Source organism: Vanessa tameamea, chromosome 18, assembly GCF_037043105.1.
Source record: "Vanessa tameamea isolate UH-Manoa-2023 chromosome 18, ilVanTame1 primary haplotype, whole genome shotgun sequence".
In the NCBI taxonomy this organism is placed as follows: domain Eukaryota; kingdom Metazoa; phylum Arthropoda; class Insecta; order Lepidoptera; family Nymphalidae; genus Vanessa; species Vanessa tameamea.
The window spans coordinates 8,767,377-8,784,426 of NC_087326.1; the positions used below are offsets into that span (position 1 = coordinate 8,767,377).

Sequence of the window (17,050 nt, forward strand, 5' to 3'; positions counted from 1 at the left end):
TGGATATCTTTATTATTTTCGGCTATATTGATTATGTTGGCTACACTGAGTAATGGTTCACTGACATGTAGCGAAATGCGAAAACAAATGTTATGAAAAAGAAATGAAAACAAAAAGTAGTGAAGACATTTGAATCTTCTAAGTTTAATGTAAATTATTACTGATATAATTATAATATTGAATGAGTAAAATTTTGCAAACGGTAACTTCATTTTTATCCTTACGTAATTTTCTCTCTGTATTAACTCCATTTGGATTAAATATGGTGCGTTATTTTCCAAACCCTTACGATGATTACAAGCTTGGAGAAGTACCGCTTCACAAAGATGAAATAATTAGTCAAATCAACGATATTCTTAGTAATATTACGAAAAGATTACAACCGGCCCATAAAAATGTTGAAGGCGGATTATATGTCGGAGTAACCGGTGTATCGTTTATGTTTTATTATTTGTCAAAGAATCCTTTACTATCTGAAAAAAGGACCAGTTATTTAGAGAAAGCACTAGAATATCTCGCCCCTGCATTGGAAACATCAGCGGGTGATAAAACCTCATTTCTTCTTGGCGATGCTGGTACATACGCTCTTGCGACGGCTTTAAAGAAAGAAATAGGAGATAAAAAATTCGTCGAATATGTAAAAGCTTATAAGTCCCTTTATAATTATTATTTAAACCCTAAATTTCTTAAATGCGGGGGTGATGAATTTTTCGTTGGTCGAGCTGGATATTTAGCTGGAGCACTGTGGATAAGTCGAGAGATAAAAACACAGATTTTCTCAAATGAGGAGTTGTATAAAATCTGCGATATGATATATATGTCTGGACGAGAATATTCTAAGAAACACAGAAGTCCATGTCCATTGATGTATCACTATTATAATACTGAGTATTTAGGTGCTGCACATGGAATAAGTTTTATTTTGCAGATTCTTTTGTCTGTGCCTGGTTACTTGGACTTCAATACATCAGCCGCTCAGGATGTAAAAGAAACAGTTCACTTCATGTGTTCTTTACAAACTGATGGAGGTAACTGGCCTTGCTGTATGGAAGAAATTGGTTTATCTGATCATAAGCTCATTCATTGGTGCCATGGAGCACCTGGTACTATTTATTTAATGGCAAAGGCTTATTTAGTATTTAAAGATCAAAAGTTCCTTAATGCTTGTGTTAAGGCTGGAGATGCAGTTTGGCAGAAGGGCTTGCTTCGTAAGGGACCGGGAATATGTCACGGTGTGGCTGGCAATGGCTATGTATTTCTTCTTCTATACAGATTGACTGGAGAAGATAAATATCTTCATAGAGCTATTCGGTTTGTTGATTTTATGAACACTGATGAATTTATGAGGGATGCAAGGCTCCCAGATAATCCTGAAAGTTTGTATGAAGGTACTGCCGGAACTGCATGCTTTTTAGCTGATGTTTTAGTACCTGAAATGGCTGAATTTCCCTTCCAAGATGTTTTCTCAACATATGTTTATTAAAAAATTATGTTATAAATAAAGAATATTATGTGGTATAATTTATATTGTTATATTCTGGAATATATATTGTTTGAAAAACCAAAACATTATTAGCGCCTATATTTTATCTAGTAAATTTTTACATAAAATATTTTCAATATCACCAAAATTGGCCCTAAAACTATCGGTATTTTTAATGTGTTTCTGACTAACAATGCACATCCTTAACATTTAAAATTTAAATATACAATATGCGTTTATTATTTATATACAAAACAAATTTAATTAATATCTTTGTTTTGCTATGTAGACGTCGGCACAAAGAAAGATTTGTGTTTTTAATTTGAGTATTCCTATTCAATTGAATCCAATTAAAGATAAATTAATTTGGTTAAGCGCGTGAGATATTGCTGTATGACTATTTAATTTTTAAGTACCTATAGACAGAAATCCTAAAATCTGGAATATCTGACGTATAAAGGACTGAAGGCAAAATTAGTTAAAAATAAAAATGTAAGTTCATGTTCCTACAAATTAAAAAAAAAATCAACATCAATCAATTTAACATGAATCAAGGGCGCACTGTAACTTAAAATCGCTTCTGAACATTATTAATCATTTAAACATCAATAAACTATCATTACACTATTATGAGTCGAATCTATAATATTGTGCTGACAGTAATAACTTCTCAGCAATTTTCCTGTCAGAACTAATTTAATAAAACCCTACGATTTATGTCTTGGCTTTCTTATCTTCGACGAAGTTAGACTATAAAAATGAATTTATTTGCATTTGTGTTAATATTTAAATTTTGTTCCATTTCGGCAGTTTCTATATTTATAGACATACTTAAATCGAAAAGTATAGAGAATGGAGTTATGTTTCATTGCCAAAATCTTTCTAAAGTTGTCTTTAATCAGAAAGTTTTTTGTGCGAATAATATAAAAATTACAAGTTTAAAAACAGAACTCAATTTTACAAATATCGGGTATTTCGGTCACTCAAAGCTTGGTTTTATAGTAGATGCATCTTGTACCTCTTGGTATAGCATTTTTGAAATTATAGATAAAAGATTTTTTAAGAGGTCATACACTTGGTTGATCTATACTAATAATTTAATAACTACGTCTAATACTTTGTCAAAGTATCCAATTGAAATTAACTCTGATTTTATTGTAATTAAAAAAAGTGGAGGAAACAATTTTTTTTATCTTTATGAAGTTTTTAATAACGGATTTTATACTCACGGTTCTTTCGTTGTTGAATATTTGGGATACTGGAATCAAAAGTTGTATGCAAACCAAATTATAAGGACGAATTTGACGGGAGTTGTATTAAAATGTGCTGTAGTAGTGCTTGATCCCATAGTCAATCAAACTTTTGAACACTATTTAGAATATACAAAGCCGGGAGTAATAGTTGATTCCTTACATAAATTGAAATTCTATACTCTGATAAAATATCTAGAAAATATGTATAATTACAGGTAATATTAATATATTAAAAATTGTCTACTTGGAAATACATATATTTCTAATGAATATTTCTTAAGATAGATATAGACTGCAAAGAACCAATTCATGGGGGTATTTACGCAACGGCAGTTTCGATGGAGTTGTGGGCGCTTTACAAAGACGCGAGGCAGATATTGGAGGCACACCAGTGTTTTTCAGGTCCGATAGGGCTAAGTTCATCGACTACGTAGCACCTACGTGGCAATCGAGGTATTACACAAAAACGACCAGAGTATATAATGATATCTCCATAATTTATATATGTTTATGTTACAAAACAATAACATGTTTATAACCTTGTAAAAGAACCTGGCATTTTCAATTATTATAATAATAAAAAAAATTCTACAAGTGTAGGTTTACGTATTTAATTGCGGCAAAGTCTGACTCCATTGGGACCATTCTACATCACTGATAACTTGACAAGTGACAAGACTAAACTATTCGTGCGAATAAGCCTAACGCCTTTGAGGTGGACCGGACATAGTCGAGATTGTTTTAGGTGGGGTTCGTGGTATAAAACGCGCGCTCTGAGAGCTCGCTATGTCATAGACATTATTGTTTTATTATTTTTTTTAAGCACTTAAGAGAACATTTACTAAAACGAAACTTAGAACGAATAACCATTCAATTCAATAACAACTGATCTGTATAAGACGTTTTTTAGAAAAGTCGAGTGTTTTGCTCTTCGAAATTAATTATCTAAATAAGTATGTTTCATTTTTTTATAGACCCTGTTTTATTCTGCGTCACCCTAAGTACCCGGGTGGGTTTTATTCAATATACACGCGACCTCTAACCGCTGAAGTTTGGTTTTGCATTCTGGCTCTATTGGCTTTATCTGGTTCAGTAATGTGCGTAATGTTTAATATCAAAGCCTTAAAAACTACCGGAGATGATAAGGACTCTTCATCTTCTATGGCATTCTTGTTTATATTTAGTGCTATCAGTCAACAAGGTAAAATTTTAAAAATTTGGTCATTTTACATTTTAGTAAATTTGCCAACGTCTATTTGCTGTGTAAGATTTAAGTGTTTAATTGTGTGTGTTATCATTTCGACATTTTGTTTCATATATGTCCCCCACTTCTATTAACTTTTGAAAAATATTAAGTTGGTTTTTCATTTGCTCACTTAGAAGCTTGGTCTTTTACACTGGGATATTTTAAATTAAACACTTTTATAGTTTGATAAAGGCTGGATTTAGGGGACTGCAACTACAAGGAAGAGGCGTCTAAAATAGATATTCTAAAAAAAACAGTATTTAACGAGTTAACAATATCAATATATGTGTATATATTGTAAAAAGAAGAGAAAGAAAGAAAAAAAACGGGCCTGTAAATAAATTAATGAAAAACCTGACTGACAGAAATGAGATTATTCAAATTAATTTGTGAAATAATAAATTGTGGATGACACCTCTGTTGTCCCAGCGCCATCAGACCTCTAAATCTGGCCCTGTGTATTATATTATAAGTACTTTATACCGAAACAATAGTTCACATGCGCCTTATAAAAAAGTATTTACAAATAATTATAAAAATAGGTTCTGTACAAATGATAAACATTTGAAATGATACCAAGATTGCTAGTAACAATCTCAATTCTCCTCACGAATCGATACAAATATAGTTCCTTTTAATTACCATTCACATCCGGTAGGCACTAACTACTCTCGTATGTTTATTAATTTATTTTATTTGTTTATTTGAAAAGTTACACCATCAACTGATCACTAAGCACTTAAAATTAATATCTGACTTGGGTAACATACAAAGTGATACGTCTTTAAAGGTGTAAACAACATTAAATGTCTTATCGTTTATTACAGGCACAACTTTAACCAGAGGTTCAACATCAATGAAAATTGTTATCTTTATTACTTTTATTTTTACGCTAAATTTATATCAATATTATAACGCGACGGTGGTTTCCACATTACTCCGCGAGCCTCCTAAAAGCATTAGAAATCTCAAAGATCTATTAAATAGTGATCTCAAAGCAGGAGTCGAAGATGTTTTGTATAATAAAGATTTTTTTAAGGTTTGGCTCACTTCTATTTACCGCGTGTTTATTTGTCTACTTTTACTTTAATCCTAATCATCTTAGCGCTTGCATTTATATAAATGTGATCATCTCTTGTTATAAAGAAGAAAAACTATGTAAATAATTCGGCATTACAGCGAACGAAGGACCCGATTGCTTTAGAACTCTTCTATCGAAAGATAGTGACAAGTCGTCACTATAATTTCCTTGAACCAGAATACGGCATGCGTTTAGTAAAACGTGGTGGCTTCGCGTATCACGTGGACAGTATTACCGCTTACCGTATTATGAAGAGAAGTTTCAGCGAAAGGGAGATTTGTGATGCGCACGAGATCCATTTATATCCACCGCAAAATATGGCGGCAGTCTTGCAAAAAGACTCGCCATACAGAGAACATGTCACAGTTGGGTAAGGAGAGAACTTAAACATTAGTTAAACGTGATTTTCGTTCTATAATAAAACGTTTACGAAGTTGTTAATCGAAGAGTCATTATCGATACAGAGATTTAAATGATTTTCTTAAATATCTAGTCTGGTATGGGTCAACTCATCACATATTCCACAACCAAACATAAATACTCAGTATTGTTGTGTTCGGGCTTGAACGATCAGTAAGGCAGTGTAACTACAGGCACAAGGGATATAACATCTTAGTTCCCAAGGTTCCGCTTTATTTGAAAATAATATTTTATACACCGCCACAGTCTATGGGCGGTGGAGATTACTTTCCATCTGCCCGTTAGTAATTTTATATTTAAAAAAAAAATCTAATCTATTAATCCTTTCAGAATACGTAAGATATTTGAATCGGGTTTAATGCACAGATTGAAGTCGATTTGGGATGAACCCAAGCCGCCGTGTGTTCGGACTCCCGACAGCAGCATATTCTCAGTTAATCTGCGAGAGTTTTCCATGGCTCTGGTTATCTTAGCTGTTGGCATACTGTTCGCTGTGTTTATTTTAGTTGGCGAAATATTAACATATAGATATCAGAAAAAAAAAATAACATTTTGTAATTAATTTCATATTTCCGAAGTGAAACAGTTTGATTATACTTCAATATTTTTTTACGCGTGTAATTGCAAAGATCTTAATGTTTTCAGCTTATTCATTAATATTATATTCATGTTTTATATTTTAACTTAAATCACACTAGTATATTATGACACTCACAATTAACAAATAAAAATCGATTTAACTGTGTAGGATTGCTTGATAAATAAACGTAGAATTAATTAATAATAAATAAATAAAAACAAAATTGTTCCGTCTGTTTATTTATTTGAGTACATAACGTCCTTCTATACATTTACAGTCATGTGATTCGGTGAAAAATTACAAAGTTCAAAATTCTTTAGCTGAGCTCTCGTACATTCATTTCTCCTCGATTTTGCGTCGTACTGTTACTTTCTACCTCGCATACATTTGTTTATTACGCAAAACAGATGAATATATCATCCGATTGCCATAGATAAAACATATTATGATGTATTTAACAATTGTTTGAAGTCTATAACAATTTCGCTGATAAATAACCTAAAAAAACCTTGATAAATTTTAAACGTAAACTGTTACTTTTCAAATTTAACTAGAATAGTTTCAAATTATAAATATTAAAGCGATAAAATGTAATGGTTCTGCTTTAACGCTTACTAATGCAATTTAAAATGTCGTGTGTATTGGGGGCAGATTCTTGATATTTGTTAGCGTCAAAGACTTACTAATTGCCTGTAACTTAAAATAGTGTTTTTTTTATTTATAATTTAAGTCTTACTTTTAAAACTAAAACATTTAAAGAATACTCACTACCGTAATCGCGTAAAATAAATTAAGGAATTATAATTGTTTTAGTTATAAATGGATACGAGGCAAGAGGCTATCTTGCAAGAGTAATTTTTAAAATTAAAAGTAAATTTCTTTAAATCTGAACGTTCCTCAATTTCTAAAACAATAATTAATAATTATTTCGAATTGACATCTGAAGAATTAAATGAATGTCGGCAGATATAAGCTTTCCTGCTTCTTAGTTTTATTCTCATTATTTTAAACGTTAATATATTTTAATTATTGCTGTCATTACATAAAATGTACTTAAAATTTAATAAGTGTTTTAAATGAAAAAAGATAACGTATAAGCTTGCAAATTTAGCCTCTACCAGTAACAGAGCATTCATTATGTATAACGGCATTGTCAATTAGTATATAGTCGATTCCAATGGTAGGGGGAGTAAATATAAACAATTTTGACCTTGAATTCATATGACATCATTGATCAAGGTCTACATAATCTGTGGTGTTCGTGAAATTATGACATTTTGACAACGGGCGAAGTTGTTATCGGAACTTTGAATGTAAAATGAAAGGGCTCATACCGGTTGCATCACTTTTACACTATAAATAAAGATATTATAATCAAAAACTGTTTGTAGTGTTTAAATGTAAACATAAAGTTTGTTTATATTTACTCCTTCTGTTCTTGCAATAGTATAGTAAGTTTTATAAAAATATACACGAATAATTAAATGGATAAAGACTCTTGAGGTACACAATTCAACCAGGAATTGTTGACAAAGAAACAAATATCTATCTTTCATTAATCAATGGTGCCAATTCATTTGTAGTTAACAAACTTTATACTCATTTTACTGAACTAAAATACGCTGTCCCTTTTACTCCACATATGAAAAAGAGATAGCGATACTTTTGACAGTTAAATGAGTTGAGTTTGTGGACAACAGAACCAACACCAATATGGAACAACTACCATACCGCGGCCTCATACGAGTTTCACACCAAAATATTTCTCGTTGGGAAATGACAAAAACTAAATATGGAATTTTTTGAAGTAGAGACACGTTTATTACACTAATCAGGGAAACACATTAAATTGTATCTTCTAATCTGTAAAGGAATCAATATAATGTATACCAATATAAATATATTAGTAAATCAAGACCACGATAATTTAATGAGAATAGTTTTTCAATAATATTGTACAAAATATAATTAGACCAAAGATAAACAAAACAAATATATATATATATTACATTTTTATCAACAGCACTCTACAGTCGCCAACCAAAACGCACATGTGAGTTTCGTTGTGTATTCAAATATGTTATGAGCTATTAATATTATAGAGGGGCCTCCTAAATACTACGAACGAACGGCACTATTTCCACTGACTCTTTTAGCGTAACGTAAGCTGGCAGTTTCAGCGTAATATTTTTATTTTATTTAACTTAAAAACATTTATATTTACAAGAGAATTCTATTGACATCAAATTTAATAAACTTAATGTTAATAGAACGTCTAGCAGTTCTAATTAGATATTTTGTACAAGTATATTTGTTAGCAGTATCTCTATTTTATTAAAATTTATAAATTACAAATGTGGTACATTATATGAAATACTATTAGCCCGGGAGCTAGCGACTGAAAATTTCTAGTAATTTATTACAAATATTGCGAAACTTTAGGATTCGGATTACTCAATGGTATGACAAATAATGGTCTTAGCTTCCTTGAAACGTAAACGCAGGACAAAGTGTATTTCACAAAGATTTTTGTATGTATTCCATAATAGATAGACTGGCATGACTAACCAACTAGAACGTGTGTTTTTATTAAATATTTATTTCGTGCTATTTATTTAATTTATAATTACAGTTAAATCTTTTACGAAAATCACCACGTCAAGCCGTTCGGACAGAATATTCGTTTCAAAATAATCACATTTATTAATAAAATATTTAGTTACGAGATATTTTTTTATGAATTTGACAATTTCGGGTACACTTCAGAGGTAGTAGAGGTTAACGATAGTAATTGATGTTTATAATTCAATCAATTACTTTCGTTTTTTTTTCTATAAATGCGCACGTGTGACATTTATCAGTCATGCTCAATGTGGGGTTTATTTTGATGGAATACCGAAACAAACTAAAAAAATAATAAAATAATAGCGTTAGTCAAAGGGCACCGCCTTTGCACTCCTCCACAAAAACATAGCAAGTATATTAATGGTCACTATATCATATCTTTTCACGATTCAAGTGCTATTTTGTAGAAAATATCTACTTATTTTTTTAATTATAAAATTATATTTTAATTTAATATTAATATATCTTACAGCGGAACATTCGTTCAGGTTTCCATAAGTATTCACTAAAAAGTCTAAATTAGACAACAAGTGTAGCTTCTAACAAACATGTTCGTGAGACAAATGTCAAGTTGGACACTTGTAATAAATCACTTAGAATTTTCAGTCACTATGTCTCGGTCTACATTATGGAGGTATAATATGGGAGGATTAAATGATATTTATAATGTTAAAATTCAAAAATAAATTTTAAATTAATGAGAATCTTATATATACATACTACATATTTAGACAGGGATACGTTAAAATAAGAGATAACTGATCGTGTGATTTAATAAACGAAGTTGGTCGAAGTTGGGTGATATGCGGGTAGTTTGAAACTGTTGGATATTGGTACCCTCTGTTTGTTATTCGTGAATCATGTACGTTCCGCGGCAGCTGTGGCGTGTCACATTCACCGTTCCTCCAACATGACCGTCTCCTGTGGGTATAACTTGAGCGCCTTCAGTGTACTATTGTGAGATTCCATGGTGAGCTGAAAAAGTTTTTATATATTATAACTATGGAACTTTATTTTATTGATGGTAGAACTTTGAGCAAGTCCCAATGGGTATGTATCACCCACTCATTATACTATACGTCTAGAATACATATATACTTACGTCTCTTCTAGGCCAGCTAGCGATAACCTTGTAGTTTTCTTTTGGGTAACCTTTCGATGCGAGGAAGTCTAATAAAGCCTGTAACAAAATACGTTATTATCTCGATGGAAAGTCTCGTGAAACAGGTTTTCAGTAAAGTCTGACATGGCGTTACTTACGGCGAGCGAGTCGGACGCGCGGAAGCGGCGTTCGAGGCAGGCGTGGTGCGGCGGCGGCAGGCGCACGCGCACGCGCGCCACGTCGGCGTCGCCTTCGGCGGGCTCCGCTGGGAGGCGCGCTTCCGCTCCAGCTCGAAGCGCCTGTTGTAGACAAACAGTTTTATTATAATTCAGGGATGGTAGTCATTATGTGAACGTTACGCGACAATTATTTTGTCACAACTTACCTCTTTTCTGGCTTCCTCTATTTGTCTTTCCGATTCTACTCTCTCCAATTCTTGATTTCTTTCTAATTCTTGTTGCTTTTTTACTTCTTCTTTCGCCCTGTTAGATATTATATTTGATTTAATACATAAAATAATAATAATAATGTATTATACACATTAAGAAGAAAGTATTACCTGTCAGCTTCGAGACTGCGCTGATATGCTTCGTCTTGCTCGAGTTTGACTCGTTGTCTTGCATCTCTTTCCCTCTCTAACCGCGCATCCTCCTCACGTTGCGACGCGAATCTCTCTAGAGCTTCGACTAGACTGCCCACCAATTCGGACACTCCAACATTACCTATATACGAACAATTTAATAAAAACTTTGTTTAGAACTAATGTAATATTTTTTTTGTAAATGACAATGTAATGCCATCAGAGTATCGACACGTAAGACTAATATACCATTGATGACGGAGTATATCTCGGTGTTGGAGCGCACGCGCATGATGATGAGCAGCGCGGGCAGGCGCTCCACGGGTATGCTGCGGATCGTCATGCTGGCCACGGGGCCCAGCGCGCTCGCTATCGACGTCAGCAGCCTGCGTGTCACATACAGTTAATGCTCGTATTCAACCAAGTCCACATTTATAAGGCTGCATTTGATCGTTAATTACTATTTTTTTGCATTTTATAATAAAAAAATTGTGGAATTTAACTTCACAGCAGAAGTTAAAACATTCAATACATTGAAATTACCAAAGAAATAGTATTAGGAACCATAGTTTATGCTTATATTCTGTTGAGTAAGATCAAAAATAATAAAGAACCTATAAATGTTCTAATTTTGATTTTGAATTTGTACATGTCTGTACTTAAAAACAAATGGGTTATAGTATACTTACATATTGTTATTATGTGGATGTGTAAGATCCCATCCGTAGAGTACAAAGTTGGCAGCAAGAGTCTGTAGAACAGTTTCACAACCTAATAGTTGAGCGCAGAACACATTGGACAAAACTGATTGTTCGTGATGTAAGTATACTCCTAGTAGCTTTCTCTGTAAACAAATATTACAATTTCAATAACGATTATTTTATATTAGTAAATCATTCCTTATACTATGAAAGCGCAGCAAACCTTGGAACTTAAGATATTATGTCAGGTTACCACTTTAGTCATTTATGCCTGTTATTATAAGGACTTTTTCATCCATCAATCAAAAACCATCAATAAAAGGATATAAATGGGTCTGTGGTGACAGAGAAAGAAGAATTTAATTATTAAATTGCCATTGCATTCACACAGGTTCAATGAATGGCGTCATCATTACAAACATTTTATTTTTATTTATTATGATATAGGTAGGCGGTCGAGCAAATGGGCCACCTGATGGTAAGTGGTCACCACTGGCCCATAGACAACGGCGCTGTGAGAAATATTAACTACTCCTTACATCACCAGTGCTCCACCAACCTTGTCTCTTGTTCCTGTAGTTTCATTGGCTTACTCACCCTTCAAGCTGGATCACAACAATAGTGAGTACTGCTGTTTAGCGGTAGAATATTTGAGTGGATGGTACCTACCCAGATGGTCAAGCTCTATCACCATTTATTAATATGAAAACTTTTTTATTCTTTGTAAAATTTTGAAATGACAATACTTATATTCTACATATATATTTATCTACTATATATTTATATTCGAAGATTTTCAAAACCATAGACAAAAAGGACAATGACCAAAATTTTCTTTGCTACGCGATCAGACCTTATATGATAATTTGAGAATTGAACAAAATCACCTCTTTCGCAGGTTTCAGGCAGGATTCCTTGATAGCATCCTGTAAGGTCCCTTCGAAGAAATTTGGCGTATTGGGTCCATAGCGAGCACGGAAGCGCTGTGCGAATTCTATACATCCTAATGCTTCGTCTTCGACATGTTCAGACACTGGATAATGAGACAACAAATATTGTATAACGTTAACAATGTCGGAAATTATTGCAGAGGAAAACGAACCTAAATGGCATATTAATTTTATTAGTATCTTAAAAAAAGTAATAAGGCACAGGTACATACAAAATTTCTACCAAAGGAAGTATTAACAGTGTCTATGAGGTTTGACTAAGTTTATATAAAGTCTAAATAACAACTGAAGTATTTATTATATTTTATAAATTTATATCATTATTTGGACCATCAAAAAATAAAACATCAAATGTGTGAGTGAATACTTTCATATTTAGTTAGTATTACACCCATGCAATGCTTACCGGGGACAATTTGAACGAATGGGACAAAAGCGATATATATTATATTATTATAAACAGTTGTAATATTACTTACTGAGTGGTTGTAACCGTTCTGAAGATACATCAACGAACATGTCATCTTCTGTGGGAAAACTGTCTCCATCTTCAACTTCTTCTACTGAACTATTATCACTATCCGAACTTTCGACTACTATCTGAAAATATATTTAGTTGTAAATAATTTGAACATTCATTTTGCCTCACATTTTACTCGTGATGATGCAGATTCGAATCATGACAGAAACTTTACAGACAGAAATAAGATGGTCCTTGGAGCCGGATACTACAAAATATAACAATAAATTAATAATGTTAAATATTTGTATTAGTATAGCATAGCGAGATGATATAGTTACAACAAAAATGAGAATTAAAAAAATTTAGCTGAATTTATGACATTAATAATATTCCTAGGTGATTTATTATTGGTTATAATAAGGGTATATTAGAATCGACAAAAACTTCGACAATTCAGTCAGAACTGAGCATTACTACAACATAATATAATTCATTAAAGTCTACACTAAAAACATACCATATTACATAGATATTTTGTTGCCAATTTGAATGTTTAAAAGATTCTAAAGGTTCAATACAGAAAAGTATCTTACTCTCTTGTATTCTCGTTGTTTACTAGGTGCCCGTTTGACGGTTAGTTCGTGCTGAGGTAAGTCTAAACCAACCATGGCAAGTACCGTGTCATCTAATCCTGTCACAGTAGGCCAGCCGGTCCAAACCTATACATATACAATACCATCAATTTACATAATTACAAAAAAATATCTAAAGAACTGTAGATAGCATAGGTAAGTATGTACATAATATTAGGATGATATCAGAGCTATTAAAACAATGAATAGCAACAAGTGTTCATAATAATCATCACTCCAGATAAAATTATATAGCTCATTTCTCATACCGTTTCAAGTTGCTACATTATCAAATATAAATATATTATTCAATAGATTTTCGATGCTTTAAAGTCGTTTTAAATTATATAACAAATGAAACTTAAAATTATTTCAGTAACTAAAATATATATATTTTTTTAAACCATAAGGGATCATAAAATTAAAACATTTTTTATAGATAATTATTCCTAGAATAAAAAGCATTGTTAAACATATTTTTTTAATTTTCTACTAACAGACAAGTTCAATAATAAAAATGAATAAAGTTAAAGTGTTTCCTCACCTGATGTCGAACAGGTATATCTGTGAGGGAATAGAGATCATTTTTGACTTCTTGTACAGTTTTAGTGCCGGGATATTTCAGTGTATATTCTCTTTGATCATGTTTCACTCGAAGAACATATGTCGTTGTTAATCTTTCTGCTACCCTGGTAGCAAAACGAAATAACAATAATTATCAATTTATAGTCAATTTAGTTGTTTGTGGTTTTTGGTATACATAGTTACTATCTTTAATATTTATATAAATCGTATCTGTAGAGATTTAATAGCAACATATTGTTTTTAGAAACCCAGTGAGATTTATTAGATTAAAATAAATTTAAATTAAGATCATTAGAAAAAGGACAAAAATATTAGTACTTAACCGAGGGGGTTATGACTATACTTTCAGATTCTATGGAAACATAAATGTATTTTTTTAATTAAATTATAATGCTCTAGATGTTTATATGTATTGACAGAAAGCAAAGGTGCCTTAATTACGAATTTATTATTATTTATATATATAACTATATATTCGTTATTATTTTTGCGTGCACTGGTTCATGCTTAAAAGAACTACACTAAAACTGCAGCTTTATAATATACATATATGCGACATAAATTTAGCATTATTAGTTTAAGCATGAATAACTTTCTCACTCATCATCATCCATAAGTCGTTCTGCAGCTTTGAGGCCCAACACTCCGTTACGAGCAAGTCCTAAACTTGAGAGTGTGGCTGCAGAAGTAGCCCGTGAGCCGCCCAGCCCAGATATCTGCTGCCTACACACAGGTACACCGCAAACTAACTCTAATTGCTTCTTGAGATCATCTAAAAATAGCAATATGCATATGAAATTCCATTCCAACGTGGCCCAGTAGTTATAAAATGTTAATGTTAACAGAAGATTGTAGGTTTTAATACTGGAAAGCCCTTAGAATGTTTATGTACTTAATTTGTGGTTATAATTCATCTCATGCTTGGCGGTAAAGTGAAACATTGTTACAGGTGTCATAAGTTTCTAATAAAGGAGAAGAAGGGTTTATATATAAAGGTATTAACCCTTTTCTTTTCAATGGCATGTACAGGCCATTCCTATACCATTTTTATTACATTTCATGTGTTTTTCATTTGTTGTGAATTATCCTCAATGTTTTGATTACATTATTGTTTAATAAATTTAAAAAAAAAATATCATAATTGTCATTTTGTAAATATAAATTATTTCACTTACGGACAGTTGATGCACCAGATATTTTTATTTCATGTATTTTATTATTACAATGAACTTGTAACTCTATTAAGTCAATGGAATTATTTTTAGGAGATGAGGTTGAAGCTTGATTTCTATCTTCCCGATCTGCAAATATAAACACATATTTGTTTATTAGCTAATATCAAAAGTGAGTAATATCAGCAGAGATCACATTAGATTAAGCAATAACTTAAAATTTGCAAAAATCAATGTGTTATCAAATAGATAAAATAATAATGAGACTACATAGAAAAAAATATTTGTTAATTTAATAATCCATCTTGTTTCATAGAATGATTTTTTTTAATGAATTAAAATATCATTTTTAAATAAATATCATATTTTTTTAAATAAATCTAGTTTTTCCTGCATCATGGAGAAAATAAAAATATATCGGTTAGAACTTTATTAAAATAAATAAAGCATCTTGTAGTTAAATATTGGCCTTCACAATTGGAACCAGTAGTATTAGAAATATTATTTAAAGAAACCTGTGAAACACTTGTGGTATTGTGGGATGCACATGTTTATATCTCAATGCTTAAGAACCATTACTTAGTAAGATTAATCTTATTTAAATCTCACAAAGCTAGGACCGGAAGGATATATAACATGTATAAAATATGTGCTTCATTTAAGATAAAAACTAATTGAATACATGTTAATTAATAGTACAGATGAAGCTAGAACACATGAATATTTGCAGTCATCGCAGAGAAGGGAAACACAGAAACCTACAAGGGTCTACCTACATGGCATTCACCAACCTAATTGGTACAGCATGGTAGATTATTTTCGAAGCCTCGAGAGGAGAGGCAGGCTTTGTCCAGTAGTGAAATTAACACATGGTAAATGTACCAATTTAATTAAAATACAATGTTTTTATTTTACTTACCAGGCGGGTGTGGTTTTTTAAGAGTTATCACAGATATATCATCATCTATCATCTCCACATCATGAGTGTCATTGGACTGAGATGCTGAATTGTTGTCATCTTGAGGCATTACTCTATTAATTGCTGACTGTAACCAATAAATAATTATCTTTATTTAACTGTGTATATTTAAAAATATTGCTAATAGCATACTTGAAATAAAAAAACTTCTTAGTACATATAATTGTTACCCTTTATTAGTCATTATAATTATTATACAACATATTGATGTTTCTTTGTTTACATTAATTGTTCATGTTATTCATAGTCGTGTTTGTTTATTAAATTGTATAGGTCAGATAGAATTCATTATATAAAAATATTGTAAAGGTAATTAATACTGAATAATTATGTAAATAGACTTACAAGTAAGTCCCAATTTGTTTCTTCTAAGTGAAATATTGCTTCAGCAACATCTTCTATATTTGTGATACCCTGAAAACAAAATCATTTTATTTATTTATATTCAGACATAGACTGAGGATTGGATTCCATAAAAGGTTGCATGAGCTTGATAGAGGAATTTAAAAAAATATCTACTAATCACCTTGGAAATTCAAGTAATCAGACGTAAATTTTAAAACGGAGCACAAAGAACATTTTGAAAGATTCATGGAAAAACGTCGTCACAACGAGAAATGGCGTCCATTTTTGGGAAAATAAAGGAAAGAAAGTTTGCACCTTATATCCAGCGATGATAATAACAATATAATTTCGCGTTAGACGTAGTACAAAGAGATAAAGGAGAATTAACAGTCACTGTTTTTGTATCTCACATAACCTGAACATTTTAAAACTATAACACTGTGTTAGTTCACCTAAATTGATATTAATAATATGGGTAATATTTACCTGAAAATTTGCAAGAATTTCTTCTCTGTTTTCAGCCATTCCGATATATTTGAGCTCAAAAATACTACTCTTCTAATAAGTATGACATTTAAGATTGCAGGCAAATCACACTCAAACATTGACTATAGACAATTTGTTAAGTATTGCCATTAAAATTTTGAAACGATTTGTTGTATCATTTACCATAGTCGATTTACATCTATAAGATAACATTAACACGTATGAATTTTTAATAATTTCTGATAATAATTGTAACTTGTTTATTTTTTTGCAAACAAATATCGTTATAAACATAATGTTATTTGGCTACTAAGAGAGTTGAGCTTTTTCAATAATAGATAATTACATTTCGGATATTTTAGTGCAA

The 17,050-nt window shown here is 31.5% G+C and overlaps 3 protein-coding genes across 3 annotated transcripts; 2 read left to right on the forward strand and 1 right to left on the reverse strand.

Moving 5' to 3' along the window:
- The first annotated feature begins 49 nt into the window (after positions 1-49).
- On the forward strand, positions 50-1,567 carry LOC113397679 (lanC-like protein 3). The gene has a single exon (XM_026636103.2). The coding sequence runs from the start codon at positions 182-184 to the stop codon at positions 1,481-1,483; it is 1,302 nt and encodes a 433-aa protein (XP_026491888.2). The 5' UTR covers positions 50-181; the 3' UTR covers positions 1,484-1,567.
- A 674-nt stretch (positions 1,568-2,241) lies between these two features.
- Positions 2,242-6,045, forward strand: LOC113397632 (ionotropic receptor 75a-like). Its single transcript, XM_026636052.2, has 6 exons — positions 2,242-2,951; positions 3,022-3,189; positions 3,711-3,937; positions 4,810-5,021; positions 5,162-5,433; positions 5,814-6,045. The coding sequence occupies exons 1-6, from the start codon at positions 2,242-2,244 to the stop codon at positions 6,043-6,045; spliced, it is 1,821 nt and encodes a 606-aa protein (XP_026491837.2).
- A 3,202-nt stretch (positions 6,046-9,247) lies between these two features.
- On the reverse strand, positions 9,248-16,832 carry LOC113397618 (FAS-associated factor 1). Its single transcript, XM_026636044.2, has 16 exons — positions 16,684-16,832; positions 16,198-16,266; positions 15,793-15,919; positions 14,877-15,002; positions 14,302-14,473; positions 13,661-13,805; positions 13,078-13,203; positions 12,501-12,621; positions 11,959-12,104; positions 11,060-11,214; positions 10,620-10,756; positions 10,350-10,512; positions 10,176-10,272; positions 9,949-10,089; positions 9,791-9,868; positions 9,248-9,663 (listed from the first exon to the last, which is right to left on the reverse strand). The coding sequence occupies exons 1-16, from the start codon at positions 16,720-16,722 to the stop codon at positions 9,583-9,585; spliced, it is 1,923 nt and encodes a 640-aa protein (XP_026491829.1). The 5' UTR covers positions 16,723-16,832; the 3' UTR covers positions 9,248-9,582.
- Between the last annotated feature and the right edge of the window lie 218 nt (positions 16,833-17,050).